We start from the raw sequence: 19,305 nt of genomic DNA on the forward strand, positions 1-19,305 counted from the left end.
GAAGGATTCCCTGATGTTGGAGCAAGTGGCAATGCTGTGCTCCGTTTAATTTCTTATATACCGCAGCAAATTAATTATAAATTATTTTTTGATAACTGGTTTTGTTCCCCAAATTTGCTAGTCGTACTCGCTCAAAGAGGGATATTTTGCACGGCCACGGTCAGAGGTAATCGACTTCCAAATATAAACTTCCCAACAGATAAGGAGTTAAAAAAAAGGCGAGGATTTTTTGTTTCAAAAAAAATAATAATAAACGGAGTGGAGCTAAATTCAGTGATGTGGCACGACAATCGTGCTGTGACTTTATTAAGCACTTTTGTAGGTGCACATCCTCTAATAGACTGTGAAAGATATGATAGGAAAAAAAAGGAAAAAATCATGATAAAATGTCCAAATATTGTTAAAATATATAATAAATCAATGGGAGGTGTAGATCTCATGGATTCTTTACTTTCCTTATATAGAATTCATACGAAATCAAGAAAATGGTACCATAGTTATTTCATATGTTTGACATGTTACTTATAAATTCATGGTTGCTATATAAACGTGATTGTAATAATATATCAATAGCACGCAAGGATCGATTAAGTTCGTACAATTTCAAAATTTCAGTGGCGGAAGTCCTTTGCAAATATGGCAAATGCACTTCAAACAATATACCAAAACGAAAATCAGTTCAAACTGGTTATCGGGAAAAATGTAAAAAAGGACCAGCCCTATATTTACCACTTGAAGAGGTTAGGAAAGACCTCACGGCTCATTGGCCAAAATATAATGATAAGAAGGGTAGATGTAAAATGCCAGGATGCTTATTTATAACAAAAGTATCTTGCAAAAAATGTGGTGTATATTTATGTTTTACGACCACAAATAATTGTTTTATAGATTTTCATGAAAATTAAAATGTTTAAACCTTTATGTTGTATTTAAATAAAATTTTATATAAAGTACAATAAAAATTATTGTGGAAATGATTGAAATTTGTATCCTTAATTGCATAATGTGTATTTAAATCCACATACCATTCATCTTCTAAGAAATTTAGAATTTTTTTAAAAAAAGTGAGCCATGAGATTATCAATAGTATCTAGAGAAATAAAAAATCTAGTTTGCCAAAAAAAATTATTCTAACATAGTACATGCAATACAGGGTTAAGACTAATCAACATTCATTCATGGATTTTAAATCTTTCGGACTAGACGAAAGGCTCCTAAAAGTAATCTAGATATGATCTTAAACTTAGTTAAAAAATCTTCAGGCTATAGCAAAACTGGGTTGGGCAAAACCTACAATAATTCAAAAAGATGCAATACCTATTGTAATTGCTGGGAAAGATGTAATAATCAAAGCTTTTACAGGTTCAGGAAAAACGGCCATTTTTCTCATTCCAATTATTCAAAAATTATTAAATGATAAAGAAGTACGTACCTATATATTTTTGAAATTATATATTTTTTCTTATTAGATACATTCAACTGATTCAAAAATAAGAGCATTAATTTTGGTCCCTTCTAAAGACTTGTCAAATCAAATATATGAAAATTTGAAAGTTTATTTCTATAAATCATTAATATCTAAAATAGGTGCAAAATTTAGAAATTGACATATTCCTGTTCAGATGAAATAAATTTTGTCCAGCTAAATAACAAAATGAATATGTAAAATTTTATACATTATTCGGTTTAATAAATTAATTTTTAGGAATTACCCTTATAATAATAATGATATCATTATTTCTACTCCATCCAGTATATTATCATTATTAGATGAAAATAAAATAAGCATTTCATTTATCGAAATGCTAGTTGTTGATGAGGCTGATTTACTTTTATCATTTGGATATGGGGGAGACTTCAGACAACTTACAAAGTTTTTATTTTATTAATAAAAATATTAAAATAAAGTATACTTTTTATAGGTTAAAAAGATAATATTTTATTTATGTATATATATAAAGCAGGTTGTACTTAGCCCTTAAGTCATAACTTTTTTTCTGATGTATACTAACTAAAATTTACAATTTTTTCTAAAAATATTAATTATTGATTGAAAGAATATAATGATTTTATTTTTATAAAATAATTCTCATAAATATAAATTATAAAGAATTTATAGAACACATATAATGTGACAGCTTTATTATTTTGACATATTTGTTTTTTGTAGTAATGACATTTGGGCATCATCACTCTTAGACCTGCCTATGCCCTGTTTTAGGTTTTATAATTTTACTGTTGCAAAAAATAACATGACATCTTGCAAAATAAAAAAAATTCAGCGAAATATTCATAAAATATTAATATAAACTCAACAACATATTTCATTCATAATTTATGAAATAACTATTTCCTTCTTGCAAAATTTTGAAATTAACTTTAAAAATGTAATAATTATACATTTAGATATGCAAGCTCTTTAAGTTCAAATAGTAAAGAAAACAATTAAAATAATTAAGTATGCTAAATTTGATTTAACTAATGTAATTTTTAGATAAATATTTTATATATTCCATGTTAATGTAATCAATGTTCAATCACACCTATTTAATTTGGTTCTTGATTATTCAGAAACTCCCTAATTTGACCAAATTTTTAGTTCCAATCAAATTCCTATTAACTATTATTATAAAATGCCTTGATAAATTTGGTAACTTCCTACTTTGAAAAGTGTGCATTTTTAAATTTTGTTCATTTGCATAAACCTATTTGAAATGGGAATTTGTTGTATTCATTCATTTATACAATAAAATTTTATCATCTTTTTAAAACTACTCATTTCAGGCGCATAACCAATGGAGAGAAAAAGGGGAAAATTTAACCCACATTGAGTTTTCATAAATATCAGCTAATAAAAATTTTACCTCCCCCCCTCCACATCAAATTTCTGCAATATCAGAGTTTATCTTTGCTGCTAGTTGCATTAATAAAATATTTCCCTATAGCTCACTACTTTGTAGAAATTTACAAAAACCAAATTTAGATTTGGTTCAGGTTATTGATTTGGCGGAAAATGTATATGAACATGTAAATAAAAATGAATGTAGATGAATATTTTCATAATATTTATCTAGACGTTGAATCGAAGGCTAAATCTTATGATATAACACTAATTAAAGCTAGTCTAGCATTGACAATTGATGTAATATAAATGTTGACTCAACTGAAGAATTATAAAATAACCATTTTCATCCATTCTTAGATACTTTATCGCAAACTAAACCTAAAGTACGGTTTTTAGATAAAAAACAAGTCTTTAGCAATCTTCAAATTTTATTACCTCTGATACCACTATTGGTAAAAAATATTTAGCAAAATTTTATTCCTACGATATTGATGGTATATATATTTACTATGTTTGGCTATTTTATCTAAGCATGCTATTGATGCGCTCAATCGGTTTAAGGAAACCTTGGCTCAATTTCCAAATATTTTGAAGTTGTTTTATATTCATATTTGCCTATTACAACATGTACGAATGAAAGGAACTTTTCCAACTTATAAGGTTGATAACTTATTTACAAAGTACTACTTCCGAATCCCGGCTATATGGGTCAGCTCTGTTAAATATCCACAGAGATTTGGTTTTAACAACGAACGAAATTCTTGATGAATTGGCAAATTTCCCACGAAAATTAAAAATCGCAATAATTATAGTATTTAATAAAATTTTTGTATAATATTGTATTTGATAAGAGGTTATAAAAACTTGTTCTTTAAAAAATTTTCTAGTCAATTTAAAATAATTTGGAAATAGATATGGAAAGCCAAAATTATAATTACAACGTGATTAAATAAGATAGTAGGATAGGATATGTATATGGAGCAAAAATTACATCGTTATATGCAATAGCGCAAAAATAATATTTATCAATCAAGCTTTTATTTTTATATATATTGGCAATAACTCAAATTTTCAAAATGTCGAGTGGAGCACTCAAACACCGTCGATATAAACCAGAGATATATAATGACCTCTTATTCTCAATTGAATTTATAAAGACTGCTTCACAATTTTCAAACAAACAATGGAGAATAAATTATTTTGTAATCTAAAATTATTGTTATTTCTTGTCTTGCATAGAAAAAAAAATTAGCATCAAAAACTATTTAATTTATTACCCAAGATTTTTGATATTCTTCAAAATAGTAGTTGCTTACTTTCTTGCTTTGCACAGAAAATGTATGAAAAACTAGGGTAGTATCACAATTTGTGAGAGGAACTTTACTTTAAACTTAGGTGATTATCCTTATTATTCTACTTATTCCTTTTGAAAAAGTGATATATATTTCTCAATTAATAATTTAGTATTTCGTCTGCTCAGTATTTTTCTAAATTATATTTTTATTGCTAATCTGAAGGATTTGATTTATCGAAAAAACTAATTGCAAGTGGATATATATGACTATAATCAGCCGACGATTTGACAAATAAAAATTTTAGACTTTCAAACATTTTAAATTATAGGACATGCGAGTTGATTTGTATTAATTTATTTTATATCATTTGTAATTTCATAAAATAAATATAATTTTAGATATATACCAAGAACTTGCCAAACAATACTTATATCTGCAACTCTAAATAAAGATATTAAATTTTTAAAAAACATGATGCCTAATGATCCAGTATATAATATACTACACTTTACCATTATATATTTTTTTTTACTAGTTAATCATTAAATTGAAGGATTCAAATCTACCACCGCAAACACAACTATCTCAATATGTCATTAGGTATTTGATATCATTTTATTATAATTTAATGATAACTGCTTAGATGTGATGAGGATGAAGAAAAATTTACTTTATGCTACATCTTATTAAAGCTCAAGTTATTACGTGGAAAAACTATATTTTTTGTTAATACAATTGATCGTGGTTATAAGTATAAACTAATTTTAATTTTTATTCAATAATATTGTAATATAGACTTAAGTTATACTTGGAATTATTTGGTATCAAGTGTTGTTTACTTAATTCCGAATTGCCTTTATTATCAAGGTACCTACTATTCTTACATTTTATCTATATGTTATCAAGATGCCATATTATGAATCAATTTAATGAAGGTTTATATGATTATGTTATAGCTGCAGATGAATCGCTTAGACAAATAAATACTAGTAATAAAGCGAAGAGTTTAAAAAGGTATTGAATATCGTTTTAAATAGTTTATATAAAATATAATTAAAGTTTTGCAAAAGATAAAGAGTTTAGAGCCTCGAGAGGTCTTGACTTTCAACGAATATCGAACGTAGTTAATTTTGACTTCCCAAAAACAGTCAAATCATATATTCATAGAGTAGGGAGGTTAATAATTACGAAATAGTTTGCTTTAAAATACTTCATTAAAAATTTATAGGACGGCTAGAGCTGACAATAATGGCACCGCTTTATCTTTAATTAAGGATGAAGAGTGCGAAATATTTAAAAAGGTGGAGAAATATTTAAATCCTAAAAACAGTACGTTCAACATTCTCGAGCCCATTATAAAAACATTCAACGTTCCAATAAAACAATTAGACGGTTTTAGGTTTTATCATTTATAACGTATATCATATTCAAAATTGCTTCCGATTTTAGATATAGATCGACTGACGCCTATAAATCTATTACTCGTATATTGATAAAGGAAGCGAGATTTAAGGAGATAAAAACAGAAATTTTAAATAACGAAAAATTAAAAATATTTTTTCACAATAATCCTCATGATTTCGCCGTTTTGAGGCACGATAATGCGTTAAATATTAAAAATTCGCTTGTGAAAAGCCAAGTGGCATCTCATCTAAAACATATACCGGACTATTTAAGTATAACACTAATGTTGATTATGATTATTATAAGCAATATTTAATTATAATTTAGTTCCAAACGCTTTTAAAGAGCTCACTCCCAACTATTCTTCTACTCTCAACAATTTAGCGCACAAGAAAAATAATGAAAAATTACCGAAATATAAAGTTAGAAGAATATTAAGAAATTAAAAATACATTATTTATTAGAAACAGAAAATGGTAGATCCTCTCAAGTCATTCAAATTTTAGCGATATATAATTAATGTGACATAAATTACTAATAAATAAATTTATAGTAAATATGAATACTCATCTTGAATAAATAGTACATATAATTTATGAGAGTAAAATATCTTATTTTTTATATGAATTTTTTTTTATTAATTGAGATTTTTTTTATAATGGTTCCAGGCATGGAAGCATTTTTTAAAATGCGAAGATTCATAATTCTTTAAAGTAAACATTAATTTTCTAGGTTTGTCCATTTGAATTACATTAAGATGCTCTAGATACAACTTAAATATATAGTTTATTTATATTTATGCTATTAAGACATACTTTGGCGCTCTTTAATGCTAATTTCATCTCTATTTCACTACTTTGTGGGCCTATCCAAATAAAAACTTTAGACCCGTCATCTAAAAGCATAATATCCTCATCACATAAATCATCCTATTAAAGATATTTGTATAATAAATATGTTTTATAGCGGTTTCGCCTTTTATGAATTTTTTAATTTTGAATCTTATTCCATATATATTAATCACAAACAAGACTAAAAATTAATCTCTTTTCAGTAGATTCTGGAATCTTAAAAAATTTACACATGCAAGTATTCTAGAAAGATCATATTTAAATCAAAAATCCGAATTGTAACAAATATCGGTTGAACCATTTTATATAATATAATTATGCAGAGAAGCACTTATTTTCTACAAATATAGATAATTATTTTCATAAAAATGCTATTGAGCCATACAATTTAAATACTGACTGCCAAATAGCAGTCCATACAAATATCTAAAAATGGTGATGACTGATATTGATTAATCAAAATTGATTGTTAATCTTTAAGGATATGATAAGATTCAAACAGGTGCATGGGATAAAACTTTTAACGGTTCGAGCTCGGTAATTAGTATTGGTTCGAGTTCGGATCTCTGTTTTAATTACCTAAGGATCATTAAAATAGAGTTAACACTATGGCCTTATATTTATTAATTTAATACCTGACAAAAATCTGCGCATCTTTCAGTTATCCTGAAATATCCCATATCATTAGAACAGCGAAATAATCGAAGATAATTCATATATTTAGCTTCCTTCAATTTATAAAAATTATGTTGTATGTATATCCAAATATATTTAAATTTTTACTTTTTCATAATTATTTTTGCCACCTAAAGCAGGCCAAAAGAAATTTTCAGGTTCATTCCCTTCTTTGATAACTTGAATATTATAATCCTATCAAATAAGCAAAAAATTATATTGATTAATATTTGTGGGGGCTATTGTTGTTAAAAATCTCAGTTACGTCGATAATATACCTAAATCTCAAGATATCACAAAATGGTGGCAAGGTTTGGTCTTTCTTATGGCGAAATCTCGAAGCTTGGGTAATATTTATTTAGCTAAGATTTTGATCATTTAAAAAATCAGTAAAAGCTCAAGAAACGGTTTAAAAAAAATAATTGTGTCGGGTACACACTCAGGATATTTTTAAGGGTATGTTCATTTAATTCATCTTAATAAATCCAGAACATAAAAACGTGAATAAAAATAATGGTCGTAATTATGTGCGTCTTTTGTTTGACATTTTTCATCAGATAAGTGGGTGCCTACCGGAGTTGTTAAAATAAAAAATATAACTATTGTTTTTAAATACATTTTTATTTTATGTTTATTATTTTAAAATATCCTATTTTTATGTATTAAATACAAGTTTTATTTTATACAATGGATGGAAAATATGGTATAATAACTTCTATATTATAAATTCTGAGATGATTAATATTAGTAATACTGATGAAGAAGAAGAAAAAAGAATTGACATAGCGACTAGTCGATAAACTTCAAAGTTTCCAAATGAAGAAAACCGAAGGATTCAATATTATATATTTTTAACACTCAAAATGATATAGATAGGATATAAATTTTAACACCCACCAAACTTTGAATGATTATTTTAGTGTCGTCATTTTCATAATATAAAGGTGTTTTCCAAAATAACACCCTACCTTCCATCGCCAGTTGTAAGACTTATTAAAAATGTATTTAAATGAGATTGACTTGGGTATTATTTATGGAAATATTTAGATTCAGATAATGTCATGTCATATATGCCAAATGTGTGAAATCCGCATTTCATATTAAATATTTCAATAATTTTCATATTTAAATTTTCTCCTTTTGATCTCACATTATTATATATAATTTTTTTATTTTTTGTACTCTTAACGGTTAACGGTGTAGATATTTACCAGGCTAGATATTTAGGATTATTTTTAGCCAATTTTTTTAAAAATATCATATTTGGGTTTTAATATAAAATGAAAATATTGAGCATTTTTATTCAACAAAAAAACCTGACCATAGTTTAAAAAACCGGCATTCTTTTTATATATTTTTGATTACTCAAAACTAATAAAACATTAAAATAAGAGCCGCACCTAATTTTTGCAATGCTTTCGAGAGACAAAAAATATTAATAAATTTTTAACTGGAGATATTTTGTAAGCCAATTCTTCAATTATTTCGATATCATTAGCACAAGCTTGGCTGCCTATCCACGCATAACAAAGCCCTGGTTCTTCATTGAAGGAATTTTGAAATGGTATTTTCAAAATATAACTTAAGAAAATAAAGATATAATTATTTATTGTATTTTTTAAGTTAAATTTGAAATATTTTATTAATCTCTAATTTTAAAAAGACATAATCAATAAACTTAAAAACGTAGAATTTTCTTGCCTTTAAAAAATATTGATAATTCCAGTTTAAATTCATAAATTAACATACCAAAATGCACTATTTAAAAGGGTAGAATCACATTTTTGTATTTGTATACATCTTGTATAGAAAGTCGTGAAATTATTCGTTCTAATTTGGTATAATGATGGTGCCATCATATTTATCACATCATGATTTTGTAAATTTTTCTCATGAACTGTGATACTCTTGTTTTTTATTCTTGGTCCACAATGAATTATAAATTTTCTTTTGAAATGAGATAAAAATTTAGGACTTTCTTGTTGCTAATTTATGTACATTTTATAAATTTGTAGAAGTTAAATAATAGGCAAATATATATAAAAACTTGTAAAACTCGGACAACTTGCAAATTTTCCTTGCCAAATGTCTGTTCAAACTTTTTACCTAATCTAAAAAAATATGTATTTTAAAGATAGTCATATTAAGAATAGAATATCAAATTTATAAACTAAATCAACACGAATGTAAAATTATTAAATGACTATACAATATACTACTAAATGCGAAATTGCAAATGTGTAGACCTGTGCACCCAGATACAAATCGGTGGCGGTTTTATTTTTTCATCGTCGGCTAGTTTCATCGTTTTCAATAATAAAATATTTTTTAAAAATAGTTCCAGTCGAATCAATAATATTTTATCGATTTCTTAGTAAATATATATTTAAACAGAAACACCATATTATATAAATTTCGAATGCAAAAAAAATATTTAGGTAATAAATATAAATAACTAAAATCAAATATAGCTAAATGATAATTTTCATCGATAAATCTGATTATATTAAAATTGGTAGGATATGTTCTTTTGGCGTTAAGTATTAATTAAGCTATAAAAATAATTATTTCGGTAGGTCCACTAGTTGCGTTTGTAAACAACTTTTATAGCTAAATTAAATAATTTCGAGAATGCCAATCGTTTTTTTCCAAAATGATTGTGCATATTGCTCTAAATTGTTATTATTTAAATCTTTACATAAGATGGAATGGTTTCGAGTTATTTTTGCATTATATGAGTTTAAGTCGCATTTCGATCATTGTCAATAAGTTTTAGACACTTAATGAAAAATTGAAGTGGTGTAAAATCTTATATCAAAATATTTGGAAAATGAATATGAATGATGTTTAGACTATTCTTCATTTTTTTCGCAAATTTCAAGCATGGTTCACAATAAAAAATATCAGGCATGTGCTTTTCTTAATTTCTTTCTCCAAAATTATTTTACCGAAGTATCTTTACACATGAGATGACTAGTTTTCTTAATATTATAGAGCGTTGTTATTTGTTTTAATCCGTTTGAGTCCATTAAAATTTATTACACGAATAAATAATTGGAGAAAAGGGACATATAGTTTAGCAGGCTATTTATTTTAATAAAATGCAAAAATCTATTTAAAATTATACATAATATATTATGTTAAATCGGTGGCGAGCTTATCGACGCGGCTCAACTTAATAGGTGGCCTTTTCGGCGTGGCAAAAATTATCAGCGTAACACAGGTCTAGGACTACTATAATTATATATATTCAACATTTTTTTTTAAAGTAATACCCGAAAGAAAATGTCAACCACCCAATAGTGCTGGCATCTCTTCCTTGCCAAAAATATATAACAGGTTGAAATTTTTCTTCCCAGAAATGATTTTCAGAAGGTTTATTTAAATCAATAACATTTCCTATTCTATCAGCATCCTTATCTTCCGAATCTGACTCCACATCTTCATTTAATTAAATATTATAAATAAATTATAAACTAAAAATTGCCTTTTCAAAAAAATATAGAAAAAGATGAAGTAACTTATAATAGTAACTAACTAAACAAATTATTATATGACATTAAAAAAATAAATTATTCTTTTATACTTGAAGCAGAACGTTCATTATTTTTTATGGACTTAATGGTTATGAATGCCTGATTTTTAATTTCAACCGCGACCCAATATCTACAAATGAAAGCATAACACGCTCCAGAATAAAACTGACCTTTATTTGTAATAATGTGGATAAAATCATTAATCATTACATGTATAAATTCAAAAGATATAACTATTGAGAGAATTAATTATTCACAATTTTTTATTCTCTAGAATGATAAAAATATATAATACCTATTTCATTTTCCGGTAACTTAACATATTTTTTGCCTTCCAGCACAAAACATTCTAAGGTTTCAAGATCTTCATTCCATTCATTTATTAGTGCCTTCGCTCTTTCGTCATCTAAAGCTGGTTGACGAACTTTAAAAAGTGCTGATAAATCAATTTCATTATGTATTCCCTTCAAAAACTGTTTTATATCCATTCCTTTATTTTAATATGATTAAATATATTTAGTATTACGTTAAATATAGGGAGGAAGATATAATATGACTAATCCAATCAAATCAACCAAGCCTTCCCATTTTTTTTTCAAAATTACTAATGACCCCCCCCCCCCCCTAATGGATTGCCGATTTTCCTTTTTTCATATATTTAGAAGTAAATTTTAGTTAAAAAAATATATTGCATAAATTAACCTAAATACCAGGGATGTGAACCCGGACCCTGAACCCTCGTATTTTGGCTGAACCCGGACCCTTTTAAAAAGTGGAGGGTCCAAGGGTTCAGGGTGCTAAAAATTTTTAACTTAAATTTTTTTTTTAAATTAATGTAAAAATATAATTTTTAAAAAAATAATATAAAATTTTTATAATTTTATTAATTTTTTTCGTGGAATCTCCCTAAAAAATAGTCACTTTAAAACTATAATTGATAAAGCAAGGGATGTTGTAAAATATTTAAGAACTCCTACAATTGTTAGAATATTAAAATCCATGAAAAGGTAAATGGCAATTTTAGATTGCACAACACGTTAGTCCTCTATATGTATGATGCTAGAGCGATTATTAAGTTTGAAAGATTTCTGTAATGATTTTATCATAGGAGCATGTGAAATCATTTTGTCAGAAGATGATTGGAATCAAGTAAAAGAGATTACTAGTGTGCTGGTTCCTTTAAAAATAACAACATTGAGAGTGCAAGCAGAACAATTATGTTTATCGGATTTTTATGGCATATGGTTAAGATGTCGATTAGAGTTAGGGAGATTAACAAGTTCTTTTTCAAATGAAGTATTAGAAAATACCAAAATAAGAGAGCAACAATATTTACAAAATAGTGTTGTATATGCTTCTATATATTTAGACCCGCGATGGTTTTATTAAGTAGTGAGCAAAAACAAATGGCTATAGAACATCTTGAAGATTTATGGAATACCCAAAACTCTATTATTTACAATACATTGGTGGTTACAACAATATCTACTGGTTGTAGCGATAACAATGTTAATGATAACGATATTGATGATCTGGAAGTTTTACTATTAGATAGAGAAAAAAAATTAAATTATCATCTGATAGAAAGGAGCAAAAAATATCTATTGTATCTTTAATAGAAAGTTCTCGGAAGTTATGAGAATAAATAGAGATGCAAACATTTTAAAATTTTGGGAGGAAAATTCTTCAATATATCCAGAATTATATACCTTTTCTAGAATCGTCATGGCTGTGCCGGCAACACAAGTACAATAATTTATGTATTATAAAAATGACTATCTATTTTAGGTAAGCGTAGAAAGTAGATTTTCATCGTTGACTAATTTACGTGGAAATTTGAAGGATGATATTTTAGAAGATATCATGATTGTGCGATTGAATAAAATATTTAAAATATAAAATCTCATTTCATGTGTATATATTGAAGTATAATAAAAAATGAATGAAAAAAAGTCTTATTTTGAGTCATTATTTTTATGTTCCCTCTGAACCCGGACCCGGGTCCCTTTTAAATTTATTACCGGACCCGAACCCGGACCCTTTTTTTTTGTCGAAGGGTTCACATCCCTGATTAATACTTCATAAATTATGCTTTTAAATATTGCATAAATTATCATTATTACTTAATTTAGTCATTAACTATTTATTTATATTTCTCTGATATATTAAATGTTTTTATTTATTACCTAATAGCTGGGATGTGAACCTGATCTACTAAACACTGGTATTTTGGCTGTACCTCAACCAGAACTCTTTTTAAAAGTGGATGGTTCAAGGGTTTTAGGTGTCAAAAAAAAAATGTTTTCCTTTAAATTCGTGAAAATTAAATTAAATTTCTTTTTCGAAATCATATTTTATCTCTTCCCATTTTTTAAAATTTTCTGGTTTTATACTTCCATTTAATAGATAATATCTTTAATTTATATCAATTTTAGAAAATATATATGTGAAATTGTAGTGTAGGTCATAATATCTTATAAATGAAAATTTTATAATATGCTATATAATAGGAATCGTTGCTTATGTTGTATATCAATTTTAGAAAGTGAAATACTGAAAATTTGTAGCAGACGCGTAACTAAACCCCCTACCTCCATCGCAAATTTACCTGCTCTAGTAAATAACATTTTAAGATAATAAAATACCCCAAAATTGTAAACATTATATACGAATTTGAAAGATAAATTAGGAAAAGTTAATAACTTTTTAAATCGGTGGGTCTATTTATTTTATTGCTTGACTAACAACATAATAAATCATTTATTACTAAATATCACTCGGCAAACCACATAATAAATCATTTATTATTAAATATCGCTCGGGTGGGAAATGTCAATCGGCTAACCACATGCATTCCTTTTTTATGACGAACGCGGCCGAATTTAACGTTCGTTCAATTTTAAAAACACTTTATTTATATTTAATACTAATCCGAATTTTTAAGAAAAAAGTCTTATAATTTATAATCAATTGTTTTTCCTTTTTCACATTTCAATTTTTTTAACACGCCATTATTATAGTTTATATTTTAATAGATTAGCATAAGCATGGATATTATTATTTCAACATCATCTGATTATGAAAATTCAAAATCAGATGAATTAACACAATGGCCAAAATATGATAAATATTTTACAGTAACATCCTATATTGAAGGAACTAATTCAATACTTACCAAATGTAAAATGTGCCCAAAAATTATATCAGTTTCAAAATCTTCAGTTCCAATTAAAACGACATTTGATTCTAATATTAATTATTTTATATAATATATTATAACTAAGCAAAATCATTAAATTGAAGAAAAAATGCATTTGGGCTACTTGACGTCAACGATAACGATAGTTATTTTAAAACTAAAAAAATTAGTGGCCTAAAATATGGTCAATCAATGATAGACGCAGTATTAAATGGGATTAATAAAAGGTATTAAAGCTATCACTCTCAATTAATTACATATATTTTATTTTTTTTAAAGATTTGAACATATACTATATGAAGATCAATAAGTTCTTTCTGCAATTATACTTCCAGTATTCAAGCTTCAATGGCCATGGATAAACTTTCACAGAACGAACCTCTAAAAAATAAACTTATAGCGTTATTAAAAAAATGCATTGAAAACCCTAGAAATGATAATGCAAGAACTGTTAATTTCGAGATATCTTTTTTTTGACGAGGAAGTAGTGGATAGATTGGTGAAAGATAACTTATCTCAATTTTTTGAAGCAAAGGACAAAACAATAAATGTTTTTAATAAATTCCCCACGTTAAAAGAGTTGTTTATTAAGTATAATATCGCAATCCCCTCATATGCCCCTGTAGAGCGTGTTATTAGAAAATTTTTAAAACAATTGTGAAGAAAATTTTTTTATAAATAAAAATATCTTTTTACTCGCTATATTATATTGTATTTATAATTATATTATCAAAATAAAACTATATTATTTTTTAGCATGTCTAATATATTGTGTTAAAAAATATAAGCATGACCGGAAAAAAAATAATTATTTTTATTAAATTAAATTTAAAAAAAAGTTTCTACATCTTCTACAAGGCTTTCCATAAAAATCTTTATAAATTATATATAAAAATGAGCTTTACTGCATTCCAGATGTTTTCTTCCAATACATTAAATAATCTATTAATATCATTATGCGTTAGGTTTTATTTTGTATGAGGGTAACACATCTAAATTGTTTGATGTTGCTATCTGCAACAGTCTTTTGCATAAAATGTATATTCCTTTTATTTATATTCAAGTTTTCCTTCTTTAGAACCTGATTTGTTCAATTGGTCTAAAATATTTCAATTTCTTTTTTAGATATAAGGTACTAGTATCTAAACCAGGCTCATTCCATGTGCTAAAAATATTATTGTATCATTTAATAATAATTTTTACATTTTAAGATGTTATATTCTATCACTTCAAAATTTAAAAAAGTTTCAAAAAACGCAAGCTATTTTGACTTTTAATAAATAATTTAAAATGCAAAACGTAAATGTGATCAATTATTTGCGTTTTGAAACGCAGCGTTGAAACGTTCGATTTGTGCGCACTATAAGACATATATTAAATCAATAATAAAATACTTCTACAAATATTTTTTTAAAGATAAGATTAGTGTTGCTTAATCGGCAAACTACACCAAAGCCTAAAAATCGGCTAAAACTAAATTAGTCGAAAATTTTGCATCGGCTAATCGTCCGTCAGCGTTCTGTATGATATGCCTAGCATTAATTATTATTTATTTATTTTTAGTAAAATAATTTTTTTATTTAAATTTAATGTTAAATTTTATTATTATCCCCAAATAAACATATTTATATGATTTAATATTTTTTATTTAAATTATTATATTATGAGAATAGATTTATTTATTTGATTTTTTTTTAATAAAAAAAATGATATGATGCTAATTGTAATATTATTTTTGTTACAATTTATTAGTGATTTTCATGCCCAGAATTTTAAGCAAAAATATTTTTTGAAGTTAAAAAAGATTTTTGAAGTTAAAAAAGATTTTTGAAACATATTTTAATTTGATAAAAATTTTAAATCTTCTTTGTAAATAAATCTTTTTTGAGGAATTCTTTTGTGAATTTTATTATAAATAAACAATCTTTTAGGTGAATATAAATTTTTAACATGTTAAATTAAAATTTCAATTAAGATTACCATATAAAAAAGATCATGATCGTTATTTTTAAAGTTTTTTTTGAGGCAAATGGGCAAAAATACAGATTGTAAACATGTTAAATTAAAATTTCATAGAAGATGTAGCATGGAAAAGTGACAATTGTCATGATCGTTAATTTTAAAGATTTTTGACGCAAATGGGTGATAAAATATAGATTGTAATCTATTTTTGCCATATGTTTATAAAATTCAAAATCTTAAGATAAAATTTTTAGGGATTGTATCATATTGATAAATAATATTCGTATGGGTTTTAAGTCCTTTTAATAAAAGTCTTACCCTGAATTCAGACTTAGCAAGATTTCGCCGTTAGTATACAAAATTTTGGCTAACTGTGAGTGCAGAGTTTTACATTTTAATAGATGTAGAAATAAAATTTATTAATTTAAGTAATAAGATTGTGAATCTATATCTTAAAAGTTTAGAATTTAACATGAGTTACAATTCTCTTTAGTAATTACCATATTTTTATCAAATTTTAAGCAAACGGGAGGATTATGAGTATTAAAATTGCCATTTGTTTTTTTATTTTGCCAAATGATACCAACATATTTTTTAAAAATATAAGAAAGTTGTAGAACGAAGATTGTTATAATTCGCACTTTTCTGAATTATTTCAATAAAATTTAAACACAATATCTTTTTCAAAATGATATCTCAAAAAATATTGAAAATTGTTTAAAAATAACGATTATGACAATTGTTACTTTCCTATCGTACATCTTCTTGAAATTTTAATTTGGCATTTTTACAATCTATATTTTTAGCCATTTGCGTCATAAAATTCATAAAATTTAAAAAATAAAGATTATGACAATTGTCATTTATATAAGGTACTTCTTCTATGAAGTTTTATTTAAACATGTTACCAATACTTATTTTAGCCATTTGTGTCAAAAAATCAAGAAATTATAAAAATAACGATTATGATAATTGTCACTTATCAATGATACATCTTCACTAAATTTTTAATTTAACCTGTCTATGTATATATGGATAAATTTTTTGTATGAGACTATTTTGCGACACCCGTGCTCCGTAACAATAGCCAAAAAAATACCTAAACCTGATAATATATTTAATAAATTTATTTGATGTGCTGCTGGTATCAAGACAAATTACAGATCTGTAATGAGTGAGTTTTAACCTGAAAGCCCGCCCACTCATTGTTTTAAAAATTTTTATTCGCGCTTATAGTTTTTTTTAAATTTACCCAACCGTTAATTTATTTATAAATTTTGTTTAACTAGACTACCAACCCAATGTTTAAAAATTATTTTTTTAAAATTAAATTAATAAGATAGGTAATATTATGAAATAAAAAAATATTTTAAATTAATAGAAGTCTGTTCTGCTCATTGCGTCCGAAAAATATTTAAAATTCACCTCCCATTGTTTTAAAAAATATTTTTTATCCACCTGCCACAAGCCCAATGTTTAAAATCGTTTAGAAAGTCAGCACGCCAGCTAGAGGGATGGGCAGGCGCTAATCCCCCACCCGTTGCAGACACCTAAAACAAATCGTATAATTTAATATATCCAGTTCAATTATATTAGCTCGTAATCTATCCAATTACCGAAGGGGGGGGGGATTTCAATAAATCAAACTTTCGATAAATAAAATACAGGTGATCAGATCATAAAAAACGATTTAAATTTTAATAAAACTAAATTTAAAAAAATCAAATCAGCTCCAGTTCAGCTTGACTCATAATAAAATTAAATCCGGTCTGATTATTTATCGACTAGGACCAGTTCATGTGATGTTCTAACATAGTAAACTTACTAATACTAATACAATATTTATAAATGACTATTTTGGCAATTTGAAATGGAAATCAGAACAGTATAATAATTATTTTATATCTTACCATATCATTTTTGTTTTAATTAAAGAACAATCATGACCTTTTTTGTTAATAGATTGAATAGAGCGAGTGTGGTCAACAGCCAAGACGTCATTCCAACCCAAAAATTTGCATTTAAACATTTGAGTCTCTGTTCCTTCGAAAAGATGGATAATTTCACTGTATCCAGGTCTATCAGTATAAAAAATACGAAGCTACAATAATTAACTTTATTATGACTACTAATTTTTTAATCTTCTTTTAAAAGTAAAACTCTTATTTTAATTTATATCATTTTTAGAATTTAAAAAATTTGATTTATAAAATATAAAAAATTAACAATCAGAGATGCACAAATCCCTAATATCGGCCGATAGAAAATTATTCAACCCTCTAAAGGCTAATTGGATAATTTTTCAATGAAATTTTGCAAGGAACGTTCCCAAAAATATATGTATATAAATTTCTTATTTATTTCAATAATTAAAAAAATAAAATTTTTTAATCCATGTAACAGTTGCATAAATTAAGTTCTTTTTATTTTCTTTTATAATTTTTTTAATAAATAATTAATAATCATATTAAACTATACAATAGTAGAAAGGTAATAACAATTGTCAAACAAGTATTAGAATAAAAAAATAAAAAGAGAGGAAACATTTTTATCAAATTTAAAAATTTATTTAATTGTTTTTTTCTATATTTTTTCTTATTAAATAAAATTTTAAATGGATAATTTTATTTTTGATTATAAATAATAAATCATCCATAGCCAGGAAAGTGTTGAACGATGTTTTTTGACACTCAAATTTATACTAACACTACAAAGAACCAATATGAATGATAATATGTAATAATTGTTTCATTTAATGATTAAATAAAGATTAATTTAAATGTGTATAAAGAACGTTCCGAAAGTTGAAAGTGAGCAACTTTTTGACCTGAACTGGAATGCAAAAATGCCCTTGTTCTGGGTTTCTGAAAATGACTAATAAATATAAAATAATATCAATCTGTGTTATTTTTATAATTTTAGAAAAAGATTTACTTGTCTTTTCGTTCTTTTTTAAGAAATAATTTTATATATTCCGTTTGGTTGGTGGGTATTTCCATGACAAATTGACCAGTGATTCGGACGACCATTTTTAAAATGAACGAAACTTGGCTTAAAGGTTAAATTGATTGTATACTTTATACATCCAAATTTTAATGCCCTAGTTCAAATATATCCCAAGTTATGGGCCTCCTCATTTAATGAATCTTAAAATAAACAAATTTTATATCATTTTGTAGCCCTTAAAACTCTCCTTAAGAAAATGCAAAAATTGTTTTGAAAATATCTTCAGTGTGGTTGTATTTCCGGTAAAACAAAAAAATTATTTAAAGTGCCCCATTTTAAATGTTTGAAACTCATGAAATGTGTTTATTACCAATATATTTGTATATTTAAGTATAGATATTAATGGATTAGTTAAAAATATGAATGGAAAAAATAAGAATTAAAATTTTATTTAGATTTTATAATTTTAAGACAATCATAGGGGCGCTATATATATAAAGATAATTATAATATATTTTTTACTAGGATGCAAAAATATGTATGTTTAATTTATAAAATACATTATAATTAACTTCTAAAAATAGCGCCATCT

General features: G+C 25.6%; 2 protein-coding genes across 3 annotated transcripts in view; one reads left to right on the forward strand and one right to left on the reverse strand.

The window, feature by feature from the left end:
• Positions 1 to 1,101: 1,101 nt before the first annotated feature.
• Positions 1,102 to 6,119, forward strand: LOC135925142 (probable ATP-dependent RNA helicase DDX56). Its single transcript, XM_065460345.1, has 15 exons — positions 1,102 to 1,220; positions 1,263 to 1,424; positions 1,470 to 1,553; positions 1,601 to 1,662; positions 1,706 to 1,873; positions 4,539 to 4,629; positions 4,676 to 4,740; positions 4,784 to 4,891; positions 4,936 to 5,007; positions 5,047 to 5,154; positions 5,200 to 5,316; positions 5,369 to 5,539; positions 5,590 to 5,816; positions 5,872 to 5,966; positions 6,009 to 6,119. Exons 1-15 carry the CDS (start codon positions 1,143 to 1,145, stop codon positions 6,048 to 6,050), a joined length of 1,650 nt encoding a protein of 549 aa, XP_065316417.1. The 5' UTR covers positions 1,102 to 1,142; the 3' UTR covers positions 6,051 to 6,119.
• The window catches only part of LOC135925141 (protein flightless-1-like), a 102,878-nt gene continuing 89,602 nt past the window's right edge, over positions 6,030 to 19,305 (reverse strand). The window contains exons 22-32 of one of the 2 annotated variants that reach the window (XM_065460343.1): positions 17,715 to 17,845; positions 10,902 to 11,096; positions 10,657 to 10,776; positions 10,346 to 10,511; positions 9,118 to 9,181; positions 8,820 to 9,055; positions 8,522 to 8,651; positions 7,179 to 7,265; positions 7,031 to 7,123; positions 6,360 to 6,473; positions 6,030 to 6,316 (exon numbers count right to left, since the gene is read on the reverse strand). In XM_065460343.1, coding sequence (XP_065316415.1) covers positions 6,182 to 6,316; positions 6,360 to 6,473; positions 7,031 to 7,123; positions 7,179 to 7,265; positions 8,522 to 8,651; positions 8,820 to 9,055; positions 9,118 to 9,181; positions 10,346 to 10,511; positions 10,657 to 10,776; positions 10,902 to 11,096; positions 17,715 to 17,845 — 1,471 coding nt within the window. In that variant the 3' untranslated portion in view covers positions 6,030 to 6,181. The remainder of the gene's footprint in view (positions 6,317 to 6,359; positions 6,474 to 7,030; positions 7,124 to 7,178; positions 7,266 to 8,521; positions 8,652 to 8,819; positions 9,056 to 9,117; positions 9,182 to 10,345; positions 10,512 to 10,656; positions 10,777 to 10,901; positions 11,097 to 17,714; positions 17,846 to 19,305) is intronic. The other variant, XM_065460344.1, reaches the window with a different exon arrangement.

The sequence above is a fragment of the Gordionus sp. m RMFG-2023 genome, chromosome 2, assembly GCF_954871325.1.
Source record: "Gordionus sp. m RMFG-2023 chromosome 2, tfGorSpeb1-WG-v2, whole genome shotgun sequence".
Taxonomy (NCBI): Eukaryota; Metazoa; Nematomorpha; class Gordioida; order Chordodea; family Parachordodidae; genus Gordionus; species Gordionus sp. m RMFG-2023.

What these genes read in the sequence shown, in the direction of transcription:
- LOC135925142 (XM_065460345.1), top strand. Translation starts at nt 1,143, where the DNA reads ATGCAATACAGGGTTAAGACTAATCAACATTCATTCATGGATTTTAAA. An exon ending in TAGACGAAAGGCTCCTAAAA is followed by an intron (nt 1,221 to 1,262) that starts GTAATCTAGATA and finishes AAAAATCTTCAG; the next exon opens with GCTATAGCAAAACTGGGTTG. An exon ending in AATTATTAAATGATAAAGAA is followed by an intron (nt 1,425 to 1,469) that starts GTACGTACCTAT and finishes TTTTCTTATTAG; the next exon opens with ATACATTCAACTGATTCAAA.